Source organism: Oreochromis niloticus, linkage group LG6, assembly GCF_001858045.2.
Source record: "Oreochromis niloticus isolate F11D_XX linkage group LG6, O_niloticus_UMD_NMBU, whole genome shotgun sequence".
Classification (NCBI taxonomy): Eukaryota; Metazoa; Chordata; class Actinopteri; order Cichliformes; family Cichlidae; genus Oreochromis; species Oreochromis niloticus.
The window spans coordinates 6755130-6780407 of record NC_031971.2 but is presented as its reverse complement, the minus strand read 5'-3'; the positions used below and the strand labels follow the sequence as shown (position 1 = coordinate 6780407).

The window sequence follows — 25278 nt, the reverse complement described above, 5'->3', positions numbered from 1 at the left end:
TTCCCACTGTTGCCAAAGCACGTGCTCATCGGAGGTCATATGACTGTTGTTTGTTTCTCTGTATTTTTCTCTCTTCCACATCGAAAGGATCCAGTGAAAGTAGTTCTGGCATGTGACAAGGATTCCTCCTGGGCGTCTCCTAGGTGAGGTGTACTGGCCGTGTCCAACCAGGAGGAGGCCCTGGATCAGACCCAGGACCTGATGGAGTTCCCCTGGATAAGCTGGAGGAGGTGGCTGTGGAGAGGGAGGTCTGAGTTCTCTGCTTAGGCTGCTTCTCCCACAACCTGGCCGCAGATAAATGAAATAAGTAGACTAAATATAACTTTTTATTCTAAAGAATGTGGTTGTTTCCTTGCAGGACACCAGGAGAGATGAGCATATCCAGCCCACATCTGCAGCAACTGTACTTAATGGAAGTTGGGACAATGTTAAAGACTTTCTTCAAGCAATTGCACTTGGATTAGCTAAATTCATGACAGGCATTCAAGCAGTAATGTCTGGACTGACAACCAAACATACCAAGCTTCTGTGTTTGAGCCAGAGACTGCACTTGTGGATGAACAATACAAACATTTTATCTTTATTATATCAGTAATGTAACTTGCAACAAAAAGTTCTGGGAAGCTTAAACTTAGTTTCAGAATAATTAAATCTGAGACTTGTACAGTTAGCAAAGTGTGATCCATGGTCTGATTTAGATGAGTGAAATCACTGAACAAAGTGAGGAAGCTGATCCACTTTGACATGTCTGTTGTGAAAAGACTTTATTGGATTCCTACATCCAGGTAGGTCTGGATAGCTGTCTCCAAAAGTTGAATCTGTTCATCTGGACGTAGCGTTTTGTGGGAGAAACGTTTCGTCACTCATCCAAGTGACTTCTTCAGTCTCAGCTGACTGCAGGTTTCCGCAATCTTATAAACAGTACATTTGCATAATGACTAAAACCAGCCCACACGCTACGTCCAGATGAACAGATTCAACTTTTGGAGATTTACTTTCCTGGATGATTGAGAATGCATCAAGACGTCTGGATAGCTGCTTGTCCCTTAAAAAACAATTCTTCATTTAAAACCTGCATTTTGTATACACTCAGATCTTGGTCTATTATTAAAAGTGTGATATTTAAAAACAACAACTATACAAAAAAAGAGGAAAACACAGTAACATTTTTCGACTAAACATAACAATATAAGAAATTTTCACCTATTTTAAAAACCACTTAACTACAATTGAGCTTAACTACACTGAGTCTACATAAATATCACATCATCATCATCAACCCGTCCCTTCATCTGGTTTTGTTGACTGTGGAGTACAGTGCACATGGAGACTCTCCTGTTTCCTGACTTCTATCTCTGAAAACAGAGAAGAACATTTCATGATTTGGAGGATATAGCATCAACTGAAATCATTTCCATTAATGGTGAAAAAGAGCAGTAAAAGCAGTGAGTTTGTTTCTTAGACATGAGAGGACAGTCTCTCTCACCTCTTGGCTGCACTGCCTCTGTTAAATCTAACAGCAGTGTACTCAGTAACTTCCTGTTCCAGCATGTGTCTGTGAGGCTGAGCTGCTCTGATGTTGGAGTAGAGAGGATCTGCCTGGTTATTGGAGAAGTGGATGCTGGTATACTGAAGATCATCCTGCTCCTCTGGCTGTCTCTGATCAGGTAAACACTGTATAGGAAAAAAAGATCTCGGCTACAAATGTGATCAAATGTATTTGAGTTAAAGAACAACAGCAAAGAAGGATTTGTGAGTCCAACAGGAAGTTTAAAACCACAATGTTGGTTATTTGTACAACACTGATGTGACTGTTTTCACCTGTTCTCTGTTGTTGGCTCTGTCTTCAGATTTAACAGGTTCCTTGGACATCCTCTTTTTTCTGGTTGGGACAATTAATGATGAACAAAATAATGACATTTATAAACTGTTAAAATCAAACTTTATCTTCTAAACAATAATGTAACAGATCTGCTCACTGAATCCACAGGAAGACAGAGAAGAATATGACAGGCAGGAGAACAGCAGCAGTTACTCCAGCAGCTTCTAATGTTCCTGCTCCTGTGGAAACAAAGATCCAAATAAAACACTGACAGTTAAGTTAGCATTACAACAACTGAGCACAGAGTCGATTCAGGCACGACATCAAGTTAAGCCACAACATTGTAGAATAAATGTTACTGTGCCTGAATTTTAGATAATTGTACTCTTTGTAAAACTGCACAAGAACTTGTTCATGCATGAATAGTCAGTAAAATAAGCTACTGTAAGACTTGAGTTCACTGAAACTCAAGTAATGCTTTCCTTATTTTATGACCTCAGTTACCTGATTGTAACATGAAGTAGAGTTACTGCAGGTTAGAACAGTTAAAGCGGTGCTCTGATCACTGATGTACTGGCATATAGTCAGAGTTAGACAACTTAGATTAGTCCTTCAGCACAATGAGTTAACTGGTGCCATCCCAGCATTGAAAATTTGAGCACTTAATGAACAAAGTTTTAGGAAGACATATCCTCCTCCAGACTCCTGCTACACCACTGCTGATGTCAGAAGTTCATGTGAGAAAAACAGAAACATTACAATTAAATGTGAAGTTAAACCAGCATCACTTCCTGAGTACAGAAAGTAACACTAAGTCTGTAGAGTCATATATCATATGTCAACAACTGCTACAAAACTCATTCCCAGTACAGAACAGTACTGCTGCAGTTTCAGCAGCTTTCAATTGTAACTTTGTCTACATGTTTAACTTCTACTATTAACTGTTAACCTCTGAGCTCATGCAGTGAGGAGGATACTTTGTGAAGAAAGGCCATCAGTCAAGTGGAAGTTAAAGTCAAACACTGCCAGAAGAACCCAACAATGCAGCCAAAACTCCTCCTCAGAGCAACAGATGTTTTATATACAGAAAAGCAACACAGCAGATTAATATCACCAACAATGAAGAGGACAAAAGTCTAGGATGTAAAAATGTGGAGAGTGTGATCTTTGAGGTGACCGAGCAGCTTCCAGCTGTTGGATGAGATATCCTCCTCACTGCCGTCATCATTAAATCCACATGAGCTGAATGTCAATGATTACCTGCTGCAACAGTCAGCTGTAAGGTGGAGTTATGAGTCCCTCTGTTGTTGTGGGCCACACAGTAATAACTCCCACTGTGCTCAGGCCTGATGTTGCTGATGGTGAAGTTGTGTCCTGATGTTTTTGGTGAGTCTTCATCCTCCTTGTACCAGGTGTAACTAGCTGCTGGGTTAGCATCACTGCTACAGGTCAGAGTGACTGAACTGCCCTCCACTATCTCAGCAGAGGGACTCACTGACACAGAGGGAAGCTTTGGAGCATCTGGAGGAGGAAAAAGCAAAGGGACACAATATCATTGTTTTATTTCCTTGAAAGGTCGAATTATTGATGAGATAATGATGAAATCTCAGCCACACCATTTAGTTGATTAGCAAACAACATTATTTACCCAGCATCTTAAATAGGACACTATAGACAATGTGAATCAAAATGAATGTAATGATTTGAAAATCTCAAACACTGACACTCATGACTCACATTTCACATCAACAGAAATGTTTGTAGGTGTTGATGTTCCCAGCCTGTTCTCAGCTGTGCAGTAATACTCTCCAGAGTCAGCAGGCTGGATGGACTTGAAGGAGAGCTGTGAATCTGTACTGACAGGTGTTTGATTGTTCATCTTGTACCAGACATATGCAGATGCTGGGTTAGCATCGCTGCTACAGGTCAGAGTCATTGAAGTGGCCTCTGTGATTTCACCAGACGGACTCACTGACACAGAGGGAGGCTTTGGAGCATCTGGAGGAGATAATATCAATACAAATTAATGCTAATAACAACATTAAATATAAGTATTGTGACTGCCTGTATATATAAGAAGATCCCCTCATGGTTATTGTGAGTCTTCACAAAATTATGTGAAATGCTGTTTTACATAATTTTGTAGTCATCGTTCCTGTATGTGAGGTAACATGCTGTTATAAAATACAGGAACATCACAGTGATGTCAATCAACAGTAAAAATTGTTCCTTTTTTGTGCACTTGGTGCTTTTTTGTTGCTGTCAAAAAAAGTTCAAACAATATAGACATTTCCATAAAATACAGACAGTTACTGAATGCTTCAGAAGAATTATTAACATATTTTACTGTTAGTTTAGACAGCACTGCACTTCAACTAGGTTAAATATGCAATGAATAATGACATAAGGAATTAAGTGAATCTATTCAAGAGAAATTAATGTTATTAAAGTTGATTTACTGACATTTCATGTCAATAAAAACAGATTCAAACGTCCTCTTCCCCAGGTCATTCTTAGCTGTACACTTATACTGTGCAGAGTCAGAGGGCAGGATGGGGTTGAAGGAGAGCCACCAAGTTTTTTTCACAATTATAGATTTCATTTCTCAAACTGCAGGTGATGATAAAAATGTGTCAACTGGAGCTAGAAGAATATTCCTCTTATATGTTTGAACCTAAACTGTTGGAAATTCATCAAACAAGAACATGTCTGGAATGTGTCGGAAAAACTGGAATAATGTCTCTGATTGACCAATCATGATGAGAGGTGAGTCTTTAATGTTATTTTTATGGAAAAAATAATATAAGTGATTAATATACTGCATAGGTTGAGCTAAATGATGAATACATTTGACATGTTCTTTATATTTCATGTTTAAAAAGCACAAATTATTATTCCTCACTGATGTAAGCTGAGTGAGATCCATATAAAGAATAAAGGTTATTTTCTAGAATAAATTCAAAATCATTTTACTTCATAGTTTTTATGTCTGTATCATCACAGTGAAAAAGAAGAATGTAAACTTGTATTTTCTTGGATTGTTCGCAGATGACATTATTTTAATGCTGTCCAAATTAAAGAGCTCAGTTTCCCAGCTACTCAAAACAACAACTCCTTTGGCAACATCTCCGGTTATAAAATTAATGAATCCAAATCGGCCATCCTCTTCTTTAAACATTCTGAAAGAATTAAACCACCTATTCAAACAATGTTCCAAGTTGCCAGAGACAGTCTTACCCATCTAGGTATAAAAATCACTCCAAAAATCAGTGATTTGGTACATGCAAATTACGCTCCAACAATCAGCTCTGTTGTTGACTCATTCAATAGATGGTCAATGCTCCCAGTCTCTCTGATTGGACGCGTAAATATTCTCAAGATGAACGTTCTCCCAAAATTTCTATATCTCTTCCAAGCCATTCAGCCCTCCAGATGACTTCTTTACAAAGGCAAAAACAATATTCATTAAATTCATTTGGAATAACAGACGAGCCAGACTACGCCTTTCATTACTATATCTCCCGTAAGACAGGGGAGGTCTGGGTGTTCCAAACCGCAAATGGTACTACTGGGCTGCCTAGCTCTCTGCGGCCTCATGCTGGTTTTCAACGACAACCTTACCCTGGGTAGATTTAGAAAGGACAAGCACTACTCCCTTACCGCTCAGCACTTACCTGTACTCCGCAAAGTATAAAGATCTGCTGAAAGATACATCGAACCCGTTTCTTAAAAATACCATCCGTGTCTGGTTCGATGCACTCAAGTTTAAAAATGAAATACCAGCACTATCCCAATTCTGGCCTATCTGGGGCAATAAGGCCTTTGAACCCAGTTGGAAAGATTTGGGTTTTAAAATGTGGGCCGTCAGAGGTTTGTGCAAAGTTGCAGACCTATTTGACAAGGACACCCTAATGTGCTTTAATGACTTGACACAGAAATTTGGCATTCCAACTAAACATTTCTTCAAATTTCTTCAAATCAGAAGCTTCATTTCAAAAACTCAAAAATCCCTAACACTGCCCACTCTAAACTCATTAGAGGACATAGCAATAAACCATCAGCTGAAGAAGGGTTTAATATCCCGTTTTTACAGGAACCTCAGAGACGGCTCTCAAACATCCTCAGAAAAAGAAAGACTTGCATGGTGTCAAGACTTCCTCTGTAGAATAACCACAGAGGAATGGCAAAAAGCCTGCTTGAAAGCCCAAACACAATCTATAAACACCCAATTTAAACTAATGCAGTATAAATGTCACGGTTCTGGGTTGGTGTGACCCAGTATTTTGAGTTGTTATGTTTTGGTTTTGAATGATGGATTTTTCCCTGTAATACTGGTGGTGGTGGTGATGATTATGATGATGATAGATTATTATTTGAGTTCCATGTTTCTGTTTATTTGTGGTTAGGATTTGTGTTCTCATGTTGTGTGTGGGTTTAGTTCTATGTGTCATTTTCTGTCTCTCAGTGTCGAGTCTGCATCTCTGTGTAATGTTCTTGTTTCCTGTTTTATTGTGAAGGTCTGCGTCTCATGTGAGTGTGTTCAGTTTTACCTCTGTCTCGTCTTGTTGATTACTCCCAGCTGTGTTCCTCACCTGTGTGTAATCTCCCTGTGTTTCCCTGTGTGTATTTAAGTCACGTCTTCTGTGTTTGTAGTTGCTGGTCCGTCTGTGTATCCACCCTGCTTCATCTGTGTTTCTCTGCTGTCTACCGCCATCTGTTTCTGCTCGCTCTCATTCATGTTCAGGTTCGTGTTCTGTAGTCAGTTTGTTCCCAGTATAGTTCAGTCTTTGTTCCGTTTGCCCGTTGTCCATTTTTATTTTGTGTTTAATAAACCACCCTCTCACCTTCACTACTGCTTGCGATTGGATCCTCCTTTATTATTTCTACACGGCTCATCTCACTCGCCGTGACAATAAATGGCTAATGAGAACATATCTCACCCCAACATTATTAAACAAATTTGACCCCAAAACTCCAGACATGTGTTAAATGTGGGGAAAAAATGCACACTGATGCATTGCATATGGGAATGTTCAGAAATCCAAAAGTTTTGGAAAGAAGTTTTAGATGTAATTGCGCATATTACAAGTGTTAAGCTGAATCCATGTCCTAAACTATGTATCCTAGGGATTTTCCCCACTAATATCCAGCTGAGCAAAGTTCACCAAAAAACCACAATCGTTTGCCTTTTACAGGCAAAATATAGCATAGCCAAATCATGGAGATCCATTACTAGACCACACTTGAGAACTTGGCTGTCGACACTGTCGAAATCCCTTGCTTTGGAGAAACTTACGTCTATGATTAAGGGTAAACATGCTTCCTTTAAAAAAAAAATGTGGGGGAATTTTTTTTTTTTTTTGTCATTTTTGGAATGTGAGGAGATGATCGATAGTGAACAGATATGACTATACCCATTTAACCTGTATGGGAGACAGTGTTGTGGCTGTTGAAGAGAACCCGGGGGGCTTGCAAGTGCTCGTCTGTTCAATGGAAGGGCAGGAGATGGAGATGTGAAATTAGATGGACTGGAACGGAAGAGGACACAGCTTATTGCTGCAGCCGTTGGGTCGGATGCCTCTCTAACTTGACACCCTTGGACTAAACTCCAGCCCGAAGCCCTGGAATAGCACACTTAAACCTATTGTCTCACTGTGTTATACCTGTTCTTGGAGCACTGACTGTTCCCTTGTTTTTTGTTTGTTTGTTTTATTTTTTCTTCTGTGTCTTTGTTTTGTAACAATATCTGAATGTATCTACATGGACGAGTATGTATAACTATATGTGTTTTTTCCCACACTGTTCATATACGATGAGCATAGATTATTAATACATTTATTTTTCTCTGTTCTCGTTGTTCAAAAATACTTTTGGAAAGGCCAATAAATCTTTGGAAAAAAAAAACAACTTGTATTTTCTTCCTTATTTTGAGGAATTCAGTAAATGTTTGCTTCCACTGATGATGTTGATACTGTACAGTAATAATGTGAGACATAAAACTGAAGCCATGTTGGTCAAAAATATTTCCATGTGAAGAAATTCATGCAGCAAACTCATTTTCTTTTAAATGTGTTTGAGAAAATGTGATTGTGAGGAGAAACAAACTTATGGCCACACTCGAGGTAAGATATATTTCTGTGTGGAGAAATCTGGATTATTGATGGTTTGAATCCTGTGAACATTCCTGGATATCTCAGAGCCAACCATCAATAAAACTTGCTCTTTTTAAAACAGCAGCACTTTGAATCAACAAGAAGCCCAGAGTTACATGGAGTTAACATGCAGGATCACATGTTCAGGCTCCACATGTTAGTAAAGTCTGTTGAATAAACTCACACACTGATGGAGAGGGAAACTCCTCGTGTCCTTTTAGAGCACAGGAAATGTTGTCTTCAGGAAATAACAAATACCGAAGAGTAGAAGATGTTTCTCTCAGGGTGACCTGCCCATTCTTCATCCACACATAGGAAGGACGATCATGCAGACAGCTGCTGTGACATTTCAGCTGTACCTGGGTACCATCCTGTTGGTGCCGTGATGTGATCACCTGCACCTGGAGATCTGCATACATGAGGAAACAACACAAATTCAGTTTATGTTCTTAAAATATGTGCAAACTGTATCTGGAACCAAATAATGAATTCAAATAAAATGTTACCTGTGACAGTCAAAGTGACTCCAGGTGAACCAGTATAGCTCCCTCCTTGTTGGTTTGTTATGAATCTGAACTTGTACACAGCTGAGTCGCTCTCTCTCAGCTCTGTGATTCTCAGAGTGCAGTCCTTCTGATTAGAACGATACTCCACTCGTCCTGTGTAGTCTGGGTCTGATTTCAGATCCACAGGATTATGATTGGTTCCTTTAGTAAACCACAGTTTCTTTTGAACTTTAGTAATTTGATATTGTGTCCTGGATGGGTATGTGTAGCTGCATTTTATTTCCACTGTTGATCCTTTTACAGCACAGATCTGAGTAGAAGTGTAAGTCACTCCCCAGCCATCCTGACTCTGTACCACTGTAACACAGAGCACATCAGAAACCACAATCACTGTTAAAACCTTCAGTTAACAACGAGTTCAAAGACAAAGAGACATCAAACTGATCAATGACAAGATCACTGATTTATATTCATAGAAATAAATAGTTATGGTATAATTTTTTATTATTTATTATTTCTAGATGTTTCAGCTTGGTGTCATGTCTCATTATCTTTTCTAACAAGCTTTCCTGTTTGTTTGTGTGTTTTTTGCTTTGTATTTTGTTTTATGAACTTTTAGTGAACTATTTGCCATCTTCCTGTCTCTCCATCACACATTTACGTTTGTTTGAAGTGTGAAATTTTGGTCCACTTATTTTGTCATCCTTGTTTTGTTTATCTTCTTATCTTTGAAGAAGATAACAATGAAAAAAAGATCACATCCTCACTTTTTTAGGCTGTTTTTAAACATATATATCACTAAAACAACAAACACAAAACAATATGGCAAATGGCACAAGCATAACAGTGAAGCACTCCTGTCTTGTCTGTGGATCTTTATGTCCAGCACTGCCTCGATTATTTTCTTGATGAGGCTGAACTCCTTGTGCTGAGAGCTTGTCTCCCAAAAACACAATTTCTTGCACTGCAAACCAACATTTGCTCTTGTTGAGCTTAAGTCCATATTTTTGAACCTGCTCAAATATCCTGATCAGTCTCTCCTCTTTTGTTCTTGCGTTTACAGCCCCGGATATTTATGTCATCTACATAAACTCAGACACCTTAGAGTCCTTCTATTATATGTTCCATTGGTAGTCTCAGGAAAGAGTATCTGCCAAATGGTTTATTGAAGGTACAGTGTTTGGTGCTGCTTTCATTCAGCTGCTTTCATTCAGCTTTAACCTTGTGAAGTATCTGGTGCCTGCCATTTCACTAAATGTCTTAACATGCTGCTGTGACAACTCACATCCTTGACAAATCTTTATAGCTCCTTCCAACATCAGTTCAGCCTCAAACTTTTCATTAACTCTGTCAAACTTCTCATTATCGCCCAGCTCGTCATAAACAAATGTGTTTTACACTACAATAGCTTGAAGTCCAGCAATTATAATCAGTAACGCTACCTTTCTCGCACTGGCTTGGTTTCAAATCCTACAGCTGGACTCATTGCTTGAAGGCGCGCCAACTCCTGCTGATCTTTCCTGTTAACTTCAAACTGTCTAGCAGTTAATTAGAATTCATATCGTGTTCACAATGTGCCTCTGTTTAGACTTTTATTCCTGGTACTGTGTTGTGTTTATCTCCTTTTCTTTGAAGAATTATTTTTTTCAATCTCTGCCACATGCTGTTATTAATACTTGTTGGCTGGAAGGATAAAACAGTGCCACACAGCCGATTCTAATTCTTGTACATGTTGTTATTTTTTCCCTACCTCTTTCCACATTTTCGCTCACACCTTTAGTCTCTAAACAAGTAGGTAGCCACTTTTTTGCGTGGCGTGGAATTACAACAATTTTGCCACTACAACAGATCTGATCATCACATTTCCTATTGGTGTATCCACAGGGGACAGAAAGGGCTTCTAAAAATATTCATAACACAGACTGTGGTGGCTGGGTGTAGTTTGTGTGAGCCACAAACCACACCCAACCACCACAGGAGGGGAGGGGGAGGGGTGGAGTAGAGAGTTCAGGGGCAGTGCCAGAGGAGTGTGGGTCACTGGGACCAGGAGTGTGTGTGATGAGGAGCAGAGCTGACAGCAGGAGGCTGTAACACAGTGACTGTGAACTGACAAGTAAGTGCTTGTTGCTGAGACAGCATGTGGTTATCACCGAAAGAATAGAGACTCATGTTACACATATTACATGTTAGCACTCTTGCTTCACAACAAGAAGGTCCTGGGTTCAAATCCACAAACTGGTCAGGGCCTTTTTGTGTCAAGTTTACATGTTTACACTGGCTGCCTGTCCGCCAGAGGATAGACTTTAAATTTCTGATGCTGGTCTATAAAGCTCTGAATGTTTTAGGACCAAAATACAGTGATCCCCTGACCCAGTATGAACCTTCCAGATCCCTCAGCTCATCTGGATCTGGTTTTTTTTATCCATATATTTGGAACAAACTCCCAGATAAGCCTCAGATCAGCTGAAACATTCAGTTTACTTAAATCCAGGTTGAAGACTCACCTGTTCTCAGCTGCATTTGAATAAAGCACCAAATCCGCACTGTTTTACTTTTAAGCTTAAATTTCAAAACTTACATTTTAACTACTGATTTTATCTACTGTTCTTTTCTTTTTTTTCCATTTTAAATCATGCTTTTTATTTGTTTTTGTTTTTTAATGTCTCTGTAAAGCACTTTGAATCACCTTGCTGTTGAATTGTGCTATATGAATTAACTTGCCCTGCATTGCCTTGTTCTCCCTGTGCCTCCATGAGTTCTCTGCACTACTCCTGCTTCCTCCCTCAGTCCAAAGACAACCAGTTAGTGGGTTTAGGTTACCTAGTGATTGTAAATTTGCTGATAGGTGTGAGTATGAAAGGCTGCCCGTCTCTCTGTGTTAGCCCTGCAACAGACTGGTGGCCTTTTGATAGTGATAGATAGTGCTGCCCTTTGACCCTGAATTGTAGACGTAGAAGACAATGGATGGACGGATATTTACACTCTTTTAATTAGTTTCTAATGTTAAAAGTGAATCTACAGGGTGGGCCATTTATATGGATACAACGTAATAAAATGGGAATGGTTGGTGATATTAAAGTCCTGTTTGTGGCACATTAGTATATGTGAGGGGGCAAACTCCTCAAGATGGGTGGTGACCATGGTGGCCATTTAGAAGTCGGCCATCTTGGATACAACTTTTGTTTTTTCATTAGGAAGAGGGGCATGTGACACATCAAACTTATTGGTAATGTCACAAGAAAAACAATGGTGTGCTTGGTTTCAACGTAACTTTATTCTTTCATGAGTTATTTACAAGTTTCTCTTTGTTCACAGCCATTGACAGGGAGCAGGAAAAGCGCAGGGAGCCACCAGCCACCCGCACAGTGCAGAGATGGTCGGAGGAGAGCGAGGAGGCTCTTAAGGATTGTTTTGAGTTGACTGTGTGGGAGGTGATCTGTGACGACCACGGAGAGGACATCGACAGCCTTACTACATGCATTACTGACTATATTAATTTCTGTGTGGATAACACCGTACCTACCAGGACTGTACGGTGTTTCTCCAACAACAAACCTTGGATTACTCCAGAAATTAAAGCTGTCCTCAAGCAGAAGAGGAGGGCCTTCAAATCCAAAGACAAAGAGGAGTTGAAAAGGGTGCAGAGAGAGTTGAGGGGACTGATAAGGAATGGGAAGGACAGCTACAGGCAAAAGATGGAGAACCAGCTTCAGCAAAACAACGTTGGTGAAGTCTGGAGAGGCCTCAGAACCATCTCGGGCCACAAACATCAGAACTCTCTGCCTGGGAGGGATGTGAGGTGGGCAAATGAACTGAATCATTTCTTCAACAGATTTGATTCAGCCATGAGGCAGTCTCCAACATCGGCTGCAGACTCACCCACCCCCACTGCTGCTGTTCCACCTCAGACACTTCACACCTCCTCTATTCACCCTGCTCACTCCTCCCAACCCCCAACAACAGCATCCAATACACACTCAACACAAGGCTCCAGCCTGTCTCTCTCAACCACCCAGGTTAGGAGGGAACTGAGGAGGATTAAAGCCAAGAAGGCAGCGGGTCCAGATGGCATCAGCTCGAGGGTCGTCAGGTCCTGCGCAGACCAACTGTGTGGTGTGATGGAGCACCTCTTCAACCTGAGCCTGAGGCTGGGAAGAGTCCCACAGCTCTGGAAAACTTCCTGTGTTGTACCAGTGCCAAAGACTTCACGCCCCAAGGACCTCAACAGCTACAGGCCGGTGGCTCTGACATCCCACCTGATGAAGACCCTGGAGCAGTTGGTCCTGGCTCAGCTTCGGCGCCTTGTGAGCTCATCACTGGACCCACTTCAGTTTGCCTACCAGCCTGGCATTGGAGTGGATGATGCCGTCATTCACCTCCTACATCGTTCCCTCGCTCACCTGGAGACCGCTGGGAGCACTGTGCGAATCATGTTCTTTGATTTCTCCAGTGCCTTCAACACTATTCTTCCCTCGGTTCTGAAGGACAAGCTGGAGAACTCTGGAGTGGACCACCACCTCTGGTGGACTACTACACCGACCGACCACAGTATGAGGACTCAGGGCTGTGTGTCGGACAGGGTCGTCTGCAGTACGGGGGCCCCACAGGGAACGGTTCTGGCTCCGTTCCTCTTCACCATCTACACTGCAGACTTCTCCCACAACTCCACCCAGTGCTTCCTGCAGAAGTTCTCTGATGACTCTGCAATAGTCGGCCTCATCACTGATGGGGACGACAAGGAGTACAGAGGACTGACTCAGGACTTTGTGGACTGGTGCCAGCTGAACTACCTCCAGATCAATGCCAGTAAAACCAAGGAGCTGGTGGTAGACTTCCGCAGGCACAAACATCCTCCACTGCAACCACTGAACATCCAAGGTATGGACATTGAGGCTGTGGACAGCTACAGGTGCCTTGGTGTTTATCTGAACAACAAACTGGACTGGACTCATAACTCAGACGCCCTCTACAGGAAAGGGCAGAGCAGACTGTACCTGCTGCGGAGACTCAGGTCGTTTGGAGTGGAGGGCCCACTCCTGAAGACCTTCTATGACTCTGTGGTGGCCTCAGCCATCTTTTATGGCGTGGTCTGCTGGGGCGGCAGCATCTCTGCTGGGGACAGGAAGAGACTGAACAGGCTGATCCGAAGGGCCAGCTCTGTTCTAGGATGCCCTCTGGACCCAGTGGAGGTGGTGAGTGACAGGAGAATGGCGGCTAAGCTGTCATCCCTGTTGGACAACATCTCCCACCCCATGCATGAGACTGTGACAGCACTGAGCAGCTCCTTCAGTGGGAGACTGCGGCACCCACGGTGTGGGACGGAGAGATTTCGCAGGTCTTTCCTCCCCACTGCTGTCAGACTCCACAACAAAGACTTTAACTGATCAAACACACACATCCACACATGTGCAATAAGACTAAGTGCAATAATCTTTTCTGGCATCGTTGTATTTTTACTCAGTTGTATATAGCATTTGTATTCTATTTTTATCTTATTGTATATTTTATTCTATTTTATTCTACTGTATATAGTATTTTATTTTATTCTATTCTGTACAGTTGTGTACTGTATTTATTCTTATTTTATTTTATTCTAATTTTTGCTTCATAACTTTTGCACTGTCCACTTCCTGCTGTGACAAAACAAATTTCCCACGTGTGGGACTAATAAAGGTTATCTTATCTTATCTTATCTTATCTTATCTTATCTTGACATGTCGAAGAGGTTAACACGTGAGGAGCAGATCGAAATTGTGTTGATATCTGGTGAACGCAGTAACCGGGTCATTGCAGCAGATTTCAATGCAAGACACCCTACGAGACCACCCATCCCCCATGCTACAGTTAGCAAACTGCTTGCTAAGTTTCGTGAAACTGGTTCAGTGTTGGATTTGCCAAAATGTGGACGCAAGAAAACTGTTATTAATGAAGAAAGATCAGTGGCTGTCCTAGCTTCATTCAGCAAGAGCCCACCATTTATCTGAATGGTGAAGTTAACAAACAAAACCACCATTATTGGTCTGACACTAACCCACATTGGATGGATCTCTCCAAGACTGTTGGAACAACAAAAGTGATGGTTTGGTGTGGTATATGGGGTACAACGATAGTGGGTCCATTCTTCATCAATGGAAACCTCAAGGCCACTGGATATTTGAAATTGCTACATGATGATGCGTTTCCCTCTTTATGCACTGAAGCTGGCACGTTCCTTGAGTTTTTCCAGCAAGATGGTGCACCACCACATTATGGGTGCCAGGTCCGAGCATTCCTAGATGAACAGTTTCCTGGAAAGTGGATTGGTCGTCGTGTGTGAAGATACGAGATGTGCAGCACCTGAAACTACGGATACTGGATGCCTGTGCCAGCATTTCTCCTGTGGTGTTGCTATCAGTGTGTGAAGAGTGGGAGAAGAGGGTTGCATTGACAATCCAACACAATGGGCAGCACACTGAACACATTTTATAAGTGGTCAGAAACTTAACGTAAATAACTCATGAAAGAATAAAGTTACGTTGAAACCAAGCACACCATTGTTTTTCTTGTGACATTACCAATAAGTTTGATGTGTCACATGGCCCTCTTCCTATTGAAAAAACAAAAGTTGTATCCAAGATGGCCGACTTCTAAATGGCCACCATGGTCACCACCCATCTTGAGGAGTTTGCCCCCTCACATATACTAATGTGCCACAAACAGGACTTTAATATCACCAACCATTCCCATTTTATTATGGTGTATCCATATAAATGGCCCACCCTGTATAGTGAGCTTTGACTTTGTTCAGTCTTCAGTTTCACACAAACAGCAGTCGTTTAATTATTGTGAAGGAAAACGTCACAATGTGCTTTTCTTTCCTCTCTGTTCACAGCCGAGTTGTGAAACCAAGAAAAAGCAGAACAAACATGCAGACAGTGAGAAAACTCTTTAGAGCAGCTATAGCATAAGGGTAGATAACAACATACAGAGGACAATTCAGATTTATTTGTACAGCAATTTTCAGACACAGAGTGTTTTATAGATTGACAGAAAGACGAATATAAAGACGCATTAGAAACAAGTTAAACGTGTACATGTTTACAGGTCATGACAGAAAAACAAGTAAAATTAAAGTTGTTTCCATGTTCACAGATGTCTAGTCATTTATTATATGTAGTTGCCACAAATACATGTCGTTTCCATTTCGACTTTTTTAAAAGTAATGTTTAGTCTATAGAAACTTTTGGTCACAATAAAAAATAAATAAATAAAAATAGAAAAATCCATAACCTGGAATTTGGACCCACAGCATCCAGGAAAATGTTGATTTTTCACAAAACCAACGTTTTTAATCCTAATTTTTTGCTCTCAACTCTGATTTTAAGCCTGATTTTAAAGACTTAATTCAACTTTTCTACATTTGTCTTTTACAACAGTGAATGTAAATGTCGACACACAGTACCTGACACAGAGAGAACGACGACAACAAATCCTCTCACTGCTGTATTTAATCTCATAGCTGCTCCTCTCATCTGTCTGTGTGACTTCAGAGACAATAAAACACGTCAGCAGGTAAATAATGTATCCAGGAATCAGACCCATCAAAGAACAGCTCTACTTACAAATGTGAAGGACGTTGTCTAAAGATTTCTTTTGCTGTGGTCTGCAGGCAGATAAAGGAAGTGTTTAAATATACCAGCTTCCTTCCTGTTCACAGTAGGATAAATGCAAGTGAACACAGAAGTTAAAATTACTATTAATCCACTTTGATTATCTTCACTTGTTCAATTAAAAAATAAAGATAATGTTATTCTCAGCATGTGCTCTTTTTTCTTTAAGTTGTATGAACTGATTCTTCTGTGGCGCTGAAATGGATCAGTGCAAAGAGCATTGGTGGGATGATGGATGCAGACAGTGGAGTCCTCAGTACTGAAGCAGCAACACTAAAGTCTCACCACTGGGGGAAACTGAAACATCACAAACTGAAAGAAAAAAATAGAAAACATTTTATGGTTGGTTGATTTTTTAAAAAGCAAACAAATTTCTCTGATCTTACTTATAATAATACTCTGAAAACCATGAAAACAGGAACTAATTAAAGGTATAAGCTTTATTTAGTTTGACATAAGAAGCAGCTTCAACAAATGGTCAGTGTGGACAAGTATTTAAAGACTCTAACCTTCCTGTAAGGTTCTCTTTTTCAAAATCCACACTGCTGTGGTGGATATCAGTTTTCCATGGTTCTCTTTGGTCAGTGACTCTCAGAGATCCATCTTCTCTTTTCAGTGACCTGAACATGACTAAAAGTCCTCTGACATCCTCAGGGAGTGAAGGATTTTACCGGTGTCGCCTACATTCAGGACTGAACCAGAGTTTTGATTCAAAATGATCATTGGAGCTGTTTTACTGAGATACCTTTCTGCTGTTCTCTCCAAGTACAAGAAAGAAATCCAACTATTATAAAATACCAGCTTCCTTCCTGTTCACAGCACTAATATGCAGATGAGCCAAATGAAAATAAACAGAAAACGTAAGTGTCACTAATTTTGTATTTCTTGGTGTGAGAACCAGAGCAGTTTCTTGCTCTATGCAGATGGACAGGAAATGAGTTCAGCTTTGATATATTTGATATCCATTTAATGTCTTCATGTGTTTATGAATGTGTTTCCAGCTGCAGGATTTCAAACATGTGTCTGTGAAAGAATGTTCCAGCATTGTGCCGTGATATAATTCCACCTGTGCAACAAGTCCAGTCATGAAATTTCCCCACTACTAAATATTCCACAGTCAGCTGTTTGTGGAATTATAACAAACTGCAAGTGATTGGAAACAACAGCAACTCAGCCATGAAGTGGTAGGAAATGTAAAAACAATGGAACAGTTTGGGGATGGCCTTGTTAAGCTTTCCTCGCTGTTGGTCCCCTGACTGTGGTCACAAGTGTCATGGTCCTGGGTCATTAGACTCAGCGTTTTGTGTTTACTGTTCTCATTATCATCCTGTGTTATAGTTTATTCTGATTTTGGTATTTTGTTCAACAGTTCTTAGGGTTTTAGTTCTTAGTGTTTTGTTATTCCTGCCTGTGTGCTTTCCCGGTGCGGCGTTCGTGGCCCTGAGTTTGTTTGTAACACAGTTTGTGATTTCCTGTTTTACTTTGAAGTCCTGTGTCTCGTCATGTGTGTTCCTCCTTTGTGTTGTTTCCTGATTGTCTTGTGTCTGTACTTATAGTGTGCATCTACCTCTGCTCCTCGTGGGTTCGTCTGTGTAATCTGGTGTTCTCAGCGGCTCGCTGCTCCTCGTCCCGTGTCTCCGTATATTATGATTGCAGGTTTGGTTTCTAGTTTTCCCATTTTAGTTTATGTCTAGCTTGTGTCCACATTTCCTGTTTGCCACTTACCACACTGTAAATAATATTCACTCGCATCACCACCGCCGTCTGTAAATTGGGTCCTCCTTCAATACACCACACGACTGCTGCCCCAGTCGTGACAGAAAGGGGAGATGATATCTCCTCCAGGGCTGAAGTAGATGTTCTCCTTCGGGGTTAACTCCGAAAAAACCCTGAAATGTAATCTTGTTGGACCTGTTTACATTTGTATTTTTTTCACTATATTCATCAATTTAATGTTTTTTAACCCATCAGCCAGCTGGAGTCTTTCTGTGTGGAGTTTGCATCTTCTATCCATGTCTGTGTGGGATCTCTCCAGGTTCCAGCTTCCACCCACAGGCCAACAACGGGAATGAGATCATGCTCCAACTAGAGAGCGGTTGAGGAACCTGGCTGTTTAATTTGAAGCAGCTGCTGCAGTTCATGGAAACTGTTACACTTATCAAAGTGTGAGAGCTCAGAGGAAAATGAGTTGTTTGGTGTTAGTGGTAAACTGTTGATGTGGCCACACTGATGAGGCTCTGCTCTGTGACTCACAGAGTGATTTTTGATTTTTAACAACAGATTTATTACCAATAAATAAACATCAAGACATCACAAGTTTTGTCACAAAGGGAAAAAAAACACAAAACAAAACTGTCACATGAACATAGGGCTGAAGTACAAATGGCCATCTATAACAGAACACACCACATTCCTAAAACACCACTAAGAAGAAAACTCTGTTAAATTATTCATCAATGAGTAAAACTGAAACTCTGCTTTAACTCTATATTTAACCAGCAAAATGAAAGTAGTATCAGCCCTTGTCTCTGAAAAATTATCAATCTTATCCTTTCTACTTTTATACATAGAATATTTTGCTTCCATTTTGAAGCCTCTTTTTTTGTATAACCAGCACCAAAGAGAAATGCCAGTGGAGACCAACCCACTCCACATTTTTCAAAGACATACTCCAATATAACAAACAGTGGTTCAAGGCGTTTACATTCAAGAAACATGTGAAAAACTGTTTGTTTCCTGACAAAATGGACACAATTCACTTGCACCTTTTTAAATCTTGGACACAAAACTATTAGCAGCAATGCCCCCGTGCAAAATCCTGACCTCTCAGTCAAAGGGGGTTTATAAAAGACCCGTCATAGAGGTTTTTCACCATCCTCAACTTTCAACTTTTCTCTCCATACAGTATCTGTTCTTCTACTCAATTGCCTTTTATTTAACCCTTGAACAGACAATCTATATAACAGTTTTCCACTCAACATGTGAAAATCTGAGTCTTTTTGGTTCACAAGCAGTGGTCCTGCCATGCCTGTAAAATCAATATTCAATCCCAATCCTGGAAAAGGATCCCTTTCATCAGGAATCTCCAATCCACTGGAATAGTCCAAAAGCATTTCCTTTTCAAATGCAGTTAACCGTCTAAGCCACGAGCCCAGAATACACCTCATGATGCGACTTGATTTCAAACCAACCAAAGATGCTGCTGCTTCTGTGTTCTGAACTTCTGGTCCAGCCACCTCCACAATTTGTCTGAGTTTGAGAACCTTTGACTCAAGTAGTCTTTTTGCAAAAGTAAGTCCTGTACCATCATGTGAATCCAGCCGGGCCCCAAAGAGCAACAGCTCCTCTAGAAGCCAAAACAATGAAGAAGTAGGTTTCAGTCTTTTCCATGTGAAAATGGTCCAAGCCCAACTCTCCCATTCTTCTTAAAATAACACTAGTTACTGGTTTCCAGAAAACATCTTCTTCCCTTCCCATCAAGTACTTCTAAATAAACTGCAATCTGAAAGCAGCAGTTCTGCTCTCCAGGTGAACCAGCCCTTGTCCACCTTCCTCTTTGGGCAAAAAAAGCACAGCCTGGGGTATCCAGTGTCGGTTATCCCATAAAAAAATTGGTCAACAAAGATTGAAGTTTACACAATAAGCCAGGGGGTTGCTCCAGACAAGCTGATGAACAGAGGAATATTTGCAATCGTGACTTTTTTTCACAGGGGTGCTGAGAGGACAAACCAACAAAACAAATGTCATTCACGACAATAACTTTCTCAGTCACTTTATTTGCCTTCTCCACACTGTCAACAAGAATCCCCACTGTGCTGTTCATCCGAGGAGCAGATTTAATGCTGCTATGACCCACAATTTCACCAACCGCCAGACCACACTCCTCTACAGAGCAAGAACAAGTAGGTATGATCTTAAAACCATGTTGTCTTGTAAGGTTAGTGAGGTCTATTTTGGCGATACGCACGCCAAACGGCAAAAAGCCGGTTTTACGCACGCAGCAAAATCAGTAACACTTAATTTAATACTACGCACAGTATAAAAATCGAATCTATAATATCAGAAAAAAGACACAACAGACAGAAAAGTTGGAAACAAGTCCTCAATCACTCAGTAAGAGTCACTACATACTTCACCACAACATTCCCAGCATGCAATGCAGAAAGAAAGAAAGAAAGAAAGAAAGAGAGGGAGGGAAAGAAAAACGAAGGGGACGAGGGACAGTGAGAAAAAAAATCACCTGGATCACCTGTTGAGAGAAGAAAGAAAAGAAGAGAAAACAAGCAAAAAAAGAGAGCAACATAATAAACACAACACCATCGCAATAATCTAGCTAAGTGTAAATAACAGTAAATACTAAATATTGAATGTGCAAGACCGACAGCGCACAATGTGCTCTGAGGTAGCAGCCAAGAAAGGTGTAGTTTGTGTCTGAACAGTGAACACCCGTGTACACCTGTGTGCACAGCTGTGTGGATGAGCGCGCTTGTATTCAAAAGGTTTCTCCATGTAACGAACTGCTAGGGGGTGTGGGGAGCGATAGCCCCGTCGCACAGGGCATGAAGCAGGCATGAAGGAGATCCAGGCCCCAGACATCCAGAGGCCCCCAGAGTGCGAGAGCCCAAGGAGGACCATCGGAGGGGCAACCGTGCCACCCTCCTGGGAAGAGCTGAGGAGAGCCCCACATGAGGGTCACCTAGCAGCCGCGTACTTAATGCTCATAGAAAAACATTTATAATCATGGAAATCCTTTACATGATTAGTTCTTTATCAGAGGGCAGAGAGAGGCAGGGTACACCCTGGATAGGTTGTCAGTCTATTGCAGGGCTAACACAGAGAGACAAACTACATTTGCGCTCACATTCACACTTATGGGTTTAGAATCACTAATTAGCCTAACCTCACTAACACATTGACTGTGGGAGGAAGCCAGAGTACCTGGAAAGAACCCACACAAACACAGGGAGAACATGCAAACTCCACACAGAAAGGCCCCGGCCAGACGGTGGATTCAAACTCAGGACCTTGTTGTTGATTTACTGTGAGACGCAGTCTTAATTCAAATCATTCCAGGTCAATTTTCTTATATAGTGCCAAATCATACCTAGAGTCATCTCAAGGTGTTGATGTAATTTCTGATGTCAATGTCATACTGTAATTAGAGTCGGCCCAAGGCATAAGCAAACTAAATACCTCCTGTCACCACTGGAAGGCCCCCAAGAGCAGTTAACTTTTAAAAATGTTATTTCTTTATTTCTTTACTTTATTATTGTTTTAGTGGACCTATGCATTCGGTATTACAGTTAGTACTATATCACTTTGAATATTAAGTGTAAATCAACCCCAGCCCACACTTGCAGTTGAATTTAAAACCATTTCAGATTAAAAACCATAGATGGGTAAAAAACTTGCCAGGCTGACAAAAGGATGATGCAAACAACACTGCTGGAACTTTGCAAATCAGACAATGAAGTAGGCGGTGCGAATGAGCAATAATTCTGTTATGAACAGTAATAGAGGCCCCAAAAATCTAATTTTGCTTAGTGCCTTAGACTTGAGCCCTGGGCAAATGTAAAAAAAGGAGAATGTCAGGCACGTACACAATGTGTATATCAGGGTGTTATTAGCTCAAAGGGTGACACCACTGCTTTCAGTAATACCGTTGTCTGTTTGATTGTCAAATATGATAAAGAAAAGATATTATTGTTCATGTTTTCTTGTTTTCCAACTCTATCATAACTTAAATAAAAAGTTATGACACACACACACACACACACACACACACACACAATCTTTTATTTACTATATTGTATTTGTGTGCCCCAGTCTCCAATGAGACATAGTGCTGGAAGAGTAGTTATTCCTCTGTTACACCACAAGAGGGAGTACCTCCTGAAATGAGCAGCACTAGTGGGAGTAAACAAGCCAGGACACTCACTGTAATGCCGGGCTCACACTGTGCGATTTTTTCAGTCGCGCGATTCAGCTCCTGCTCAAACTGTACGATTGACTCGCAGGGGTTATAAGTTCATAGGTCACGATGCAGGGTCTCATACTATACGCCCGATGCTCTGATGCGACCTGAGTGCTCAAACTGTACGTTCATAAAATGAAGGTTATAACAGAAATTCTGTCGCTCGCTCTGCCTCTGTCTTTCACTCACACAGAAACGCACACCACCACCATCAACTTTATGAAAAACATTGATCAGGCAGCTATGATTGAGCAGCAGTGTAGATCCAACTATTTTCACGGTTGTTGTGGTCGTGATAATTTTGTGATGCCACATCGAAAAGACTCAGATGAGCTTTCCAAAGTTCTACAAGTTGTGCCTCCATGCTTGTGTCCAGGTCACACGCTGCACTGCCGTGCTGCGCTGTCTTTTTCGCTGACATTTGTGTTTGCGCGTGCGCAGTGTGAGAAGCTGCGGTGACACCCTCACGACGGTCGCGAGGAAGCGATTGATGATCGGGAGCTGGTCGTGAGGTGTTAATCGCTTCTCGTTACCCCACGTACACTACACGACGCACGACGCACGATGAAGGACAAACTCGGGCCGATCGCCAAAACGGTCGCACGACTCAAAAATCGGCTCAAAATGGGCCAAAAATCGCACAGTGTGAGCCCGGCATAATGCAGTGCGCCTAACAAAAGCTGTGTGAGACTGTGTACAAACGTGTAACGATGTACTATGTCTGTATATTTGCAGAATATACAGTAAAGGTGGACTCACAAAGCTGATTTCAATTCCTTTTAATCTGCAACAAAGTAAACAATATAAAAAAAGTAAATACACTTTTTTTTAAACCCTTGCAAAGAAAATATTGGTGGACTCTGGCTTCACCATTTTCTAGAAAAAGTCTTTTTACTTCCTGGCAATAGTGACACTAGTAAGTTTATATCCCTCCTCAGCATCAAGCAAAGGACATCCAATGAAAATGATCTTGAAGTTGAGAGGTTTTCTCTTTTGAATACAGTGCTTAATGTCTCTTGAATGTCAGTCCAGTATGGCTTAAGTTTTGGGTAATCTTAAAATATGTGGTAGTGGTTTTCCTCACCTGAACTGCACTGTCTGCAACATTGAGCATTTGGGTCCTTATATTTGTCTTGATGTGGGGTTTTGAAATATCTCATCGCGTTCTTCTAAAAATTCTCTTTCAAGTCAGAGAGTTCGTTGAAGACTATTGATATTTGTAGATGTTACCCCAGGCTCCCTCTGATAGTCTAATCCCTGCCTCAGACAGATTTCTCTTTAACAAATCAAATATTGTTAATGTTGGCAACGCAGAGCAAATCGTATAATTTACTTATTTCTTTAGTTAAGGTTTTGTTCAAAGTAACTTTTAAAATTTTATGGAACTCTGTTGTTGTTGTTAAATTTACAGGAGCACAATTCTGGATGTAATAGTACCTTTTAAACCCTTTGGAAAGAATGAAATGTAGGTCGTCCTTTCTTTATCCAGGAATCAAATGTTTTTAGGGAAAAAGTCTCATCATATCTGCATCATCTGAAAGTTTCAGCATAATTTGTATTTTACATAATTTGACAACTTTCTGCCATAACTTTTGAACTTTTCCAGTTTAATTTTATGTCTAATTTGGCTGCAGGAAATCCATCTGCAATAACTGCTTGAAGTGTAATATTGGTGCATAATTTAAACTCAGATTCTTTCCATTAGCCTTGTAGTCTTTATTGCGCTGCAAAGTTAGTAGTTTCTTAAGCATGGTAGAGCCATCCCTCCTCTTTCTTATCCTTGCTGCAGAACACTGAAATGATTCTAGGTTTCATAACCTGCCAGATGAATTAGGAAATCTATTTGTCCCACTCTCTAAACCCATTATCACTTACTTCTACTGACAGTGATTGAAAAATATATAAAAGATGGGGGAGGATATTCATCTTCATTTTAAAATGGTATAAGGTTCCATCTTTGAGAGTTTAAGTTTATATAATCAGCAATTATATCATATATAATGTCAGGCACATACCACAATGTGCCTGTGCACATTGTGCAAAAATATCATTTTGCACAATTATAAGTGAGGGTGAAAGATGATCGTAACAGATGGCAGAGAGAGGGGAATCTTTCCCTGACCGACATAAACTTGTGCAACTAGTCGCTGTGAATGGCAGGTGTGGCCATTCATTCCTTTGAAGCACTGCCTCGCTTTTTCTGTCATTTCCATATAAATTCTGTTTACTATTAAAAGTCCATGTTATTGATGTGAGTTAATGTGAGTCTTAAAGTGTCTGACCTGAACCACAATGTTAGAAAGTTGTGTCCAAAAGAGGAAAATAAAAATTGTTTTAAAAATACTCAGTCAGTGAAAATAGCTGACAGTGATATGACCCGTACCACATACAGGAGAAGACCCACAACATCGTCAAACTCATTTCTTTTTAACAAAACAAGCCAGAGATGTTTCAGTGTGAGAATAAAACCTGAAGTCTTTCCAATTCTGTATTTATGTTTACAACCTTACATGCAAATTCTTACATACAAAGCAATATTTTTACATTTAATTTTAAATCCTTGCCAAGGACATCATAAAAATGCACAGGCATAATTTACAGTGGTTTCCAGCATTAAGCACCACTTAATGATCAAAATAACAAATAAGGTAGAAAAACAAATGTCTTTTAGTTTCATCAGGCTGAGAGTGAGAATGACTTTAAGGGATTTCACAGTAGTTATGTACAAGAATTACAGATCTTTCCATCATCATTTTTTTTTCTAAAGTGTATCTTGAATAAAAACAAACAAACAAAACAAATACATGCTGACTTGTTTTGACTAAATATGATGATGTGGGAACTTTCAGGCTAAACATTTTTAGCCTGAGTCTCAGGTGTGTCAAACATATCGCTCACTCTACCCACTGTCTGCCACACTGCACCGAAGTAAGAAACAGATAAAGCATTAAATGATGAACTGCAGAAATAAATAACAGAAGATTGACATTATTTTTTGTATAAATGATACTATTAAACAAGAACATCTCTGTGTCTTTTATAGTGGGCACAAAAACATTTCTGTAAATTAATAGAAATTGTTGATCATTTTGATTATGGAGCAAAGCACAGAAAAAGAACTCCCAGCATTGTCTCTGTATTTTATCTTTTATATTTATTCAGAGTATAAGCTCAG

General features: G+C 40.5%; 2 protein-coding genes across 2 annotated transcripts in view; both read right to left on the bottom strand.

Moving 5' to 3' along the window:
* The window catches only part of LOC100708464 (basement membrane-specific heparan sulfate proteoglycan core protein), a 286964-nt gene that overhangs the window by 57806 nt on the left and 203880 nt on the right, over positions 1–25278 (bottom strand). The window lies entirely within an intron of this gene.
* LOC102076129 (sialoadhesin) overlaps positions 558–25278 on the bottom strand; it is a 95202-nt gene continuing 70481 nt past the window's right edge. The window contains exons 10-15 of the mRNA XM_025907919.1: positions 3560–3820; positions 3083–3343; positions 1980–2061; positions 1822–1882; positions 1487–1674; positions 558–1355 (exon numbers count right to left, since the gene is read on the bottom strand). Coding sequence (XP_025763704.1) covers positions 1289–1355; positions 1487–1674; positions 1822–1882; positions 1980–2061; positions 3083–3343; positions 3560–3820 — 920 coding nt within the window. The 3' untranslated portion in view covers positions 558–1288. The remainder of the gene's footprint in view (positions 1356–1486; positions 1675–1821; positions 1883–1979; positions 2062–3082; positions 3344–3559; positions 3821–25278) is intronic.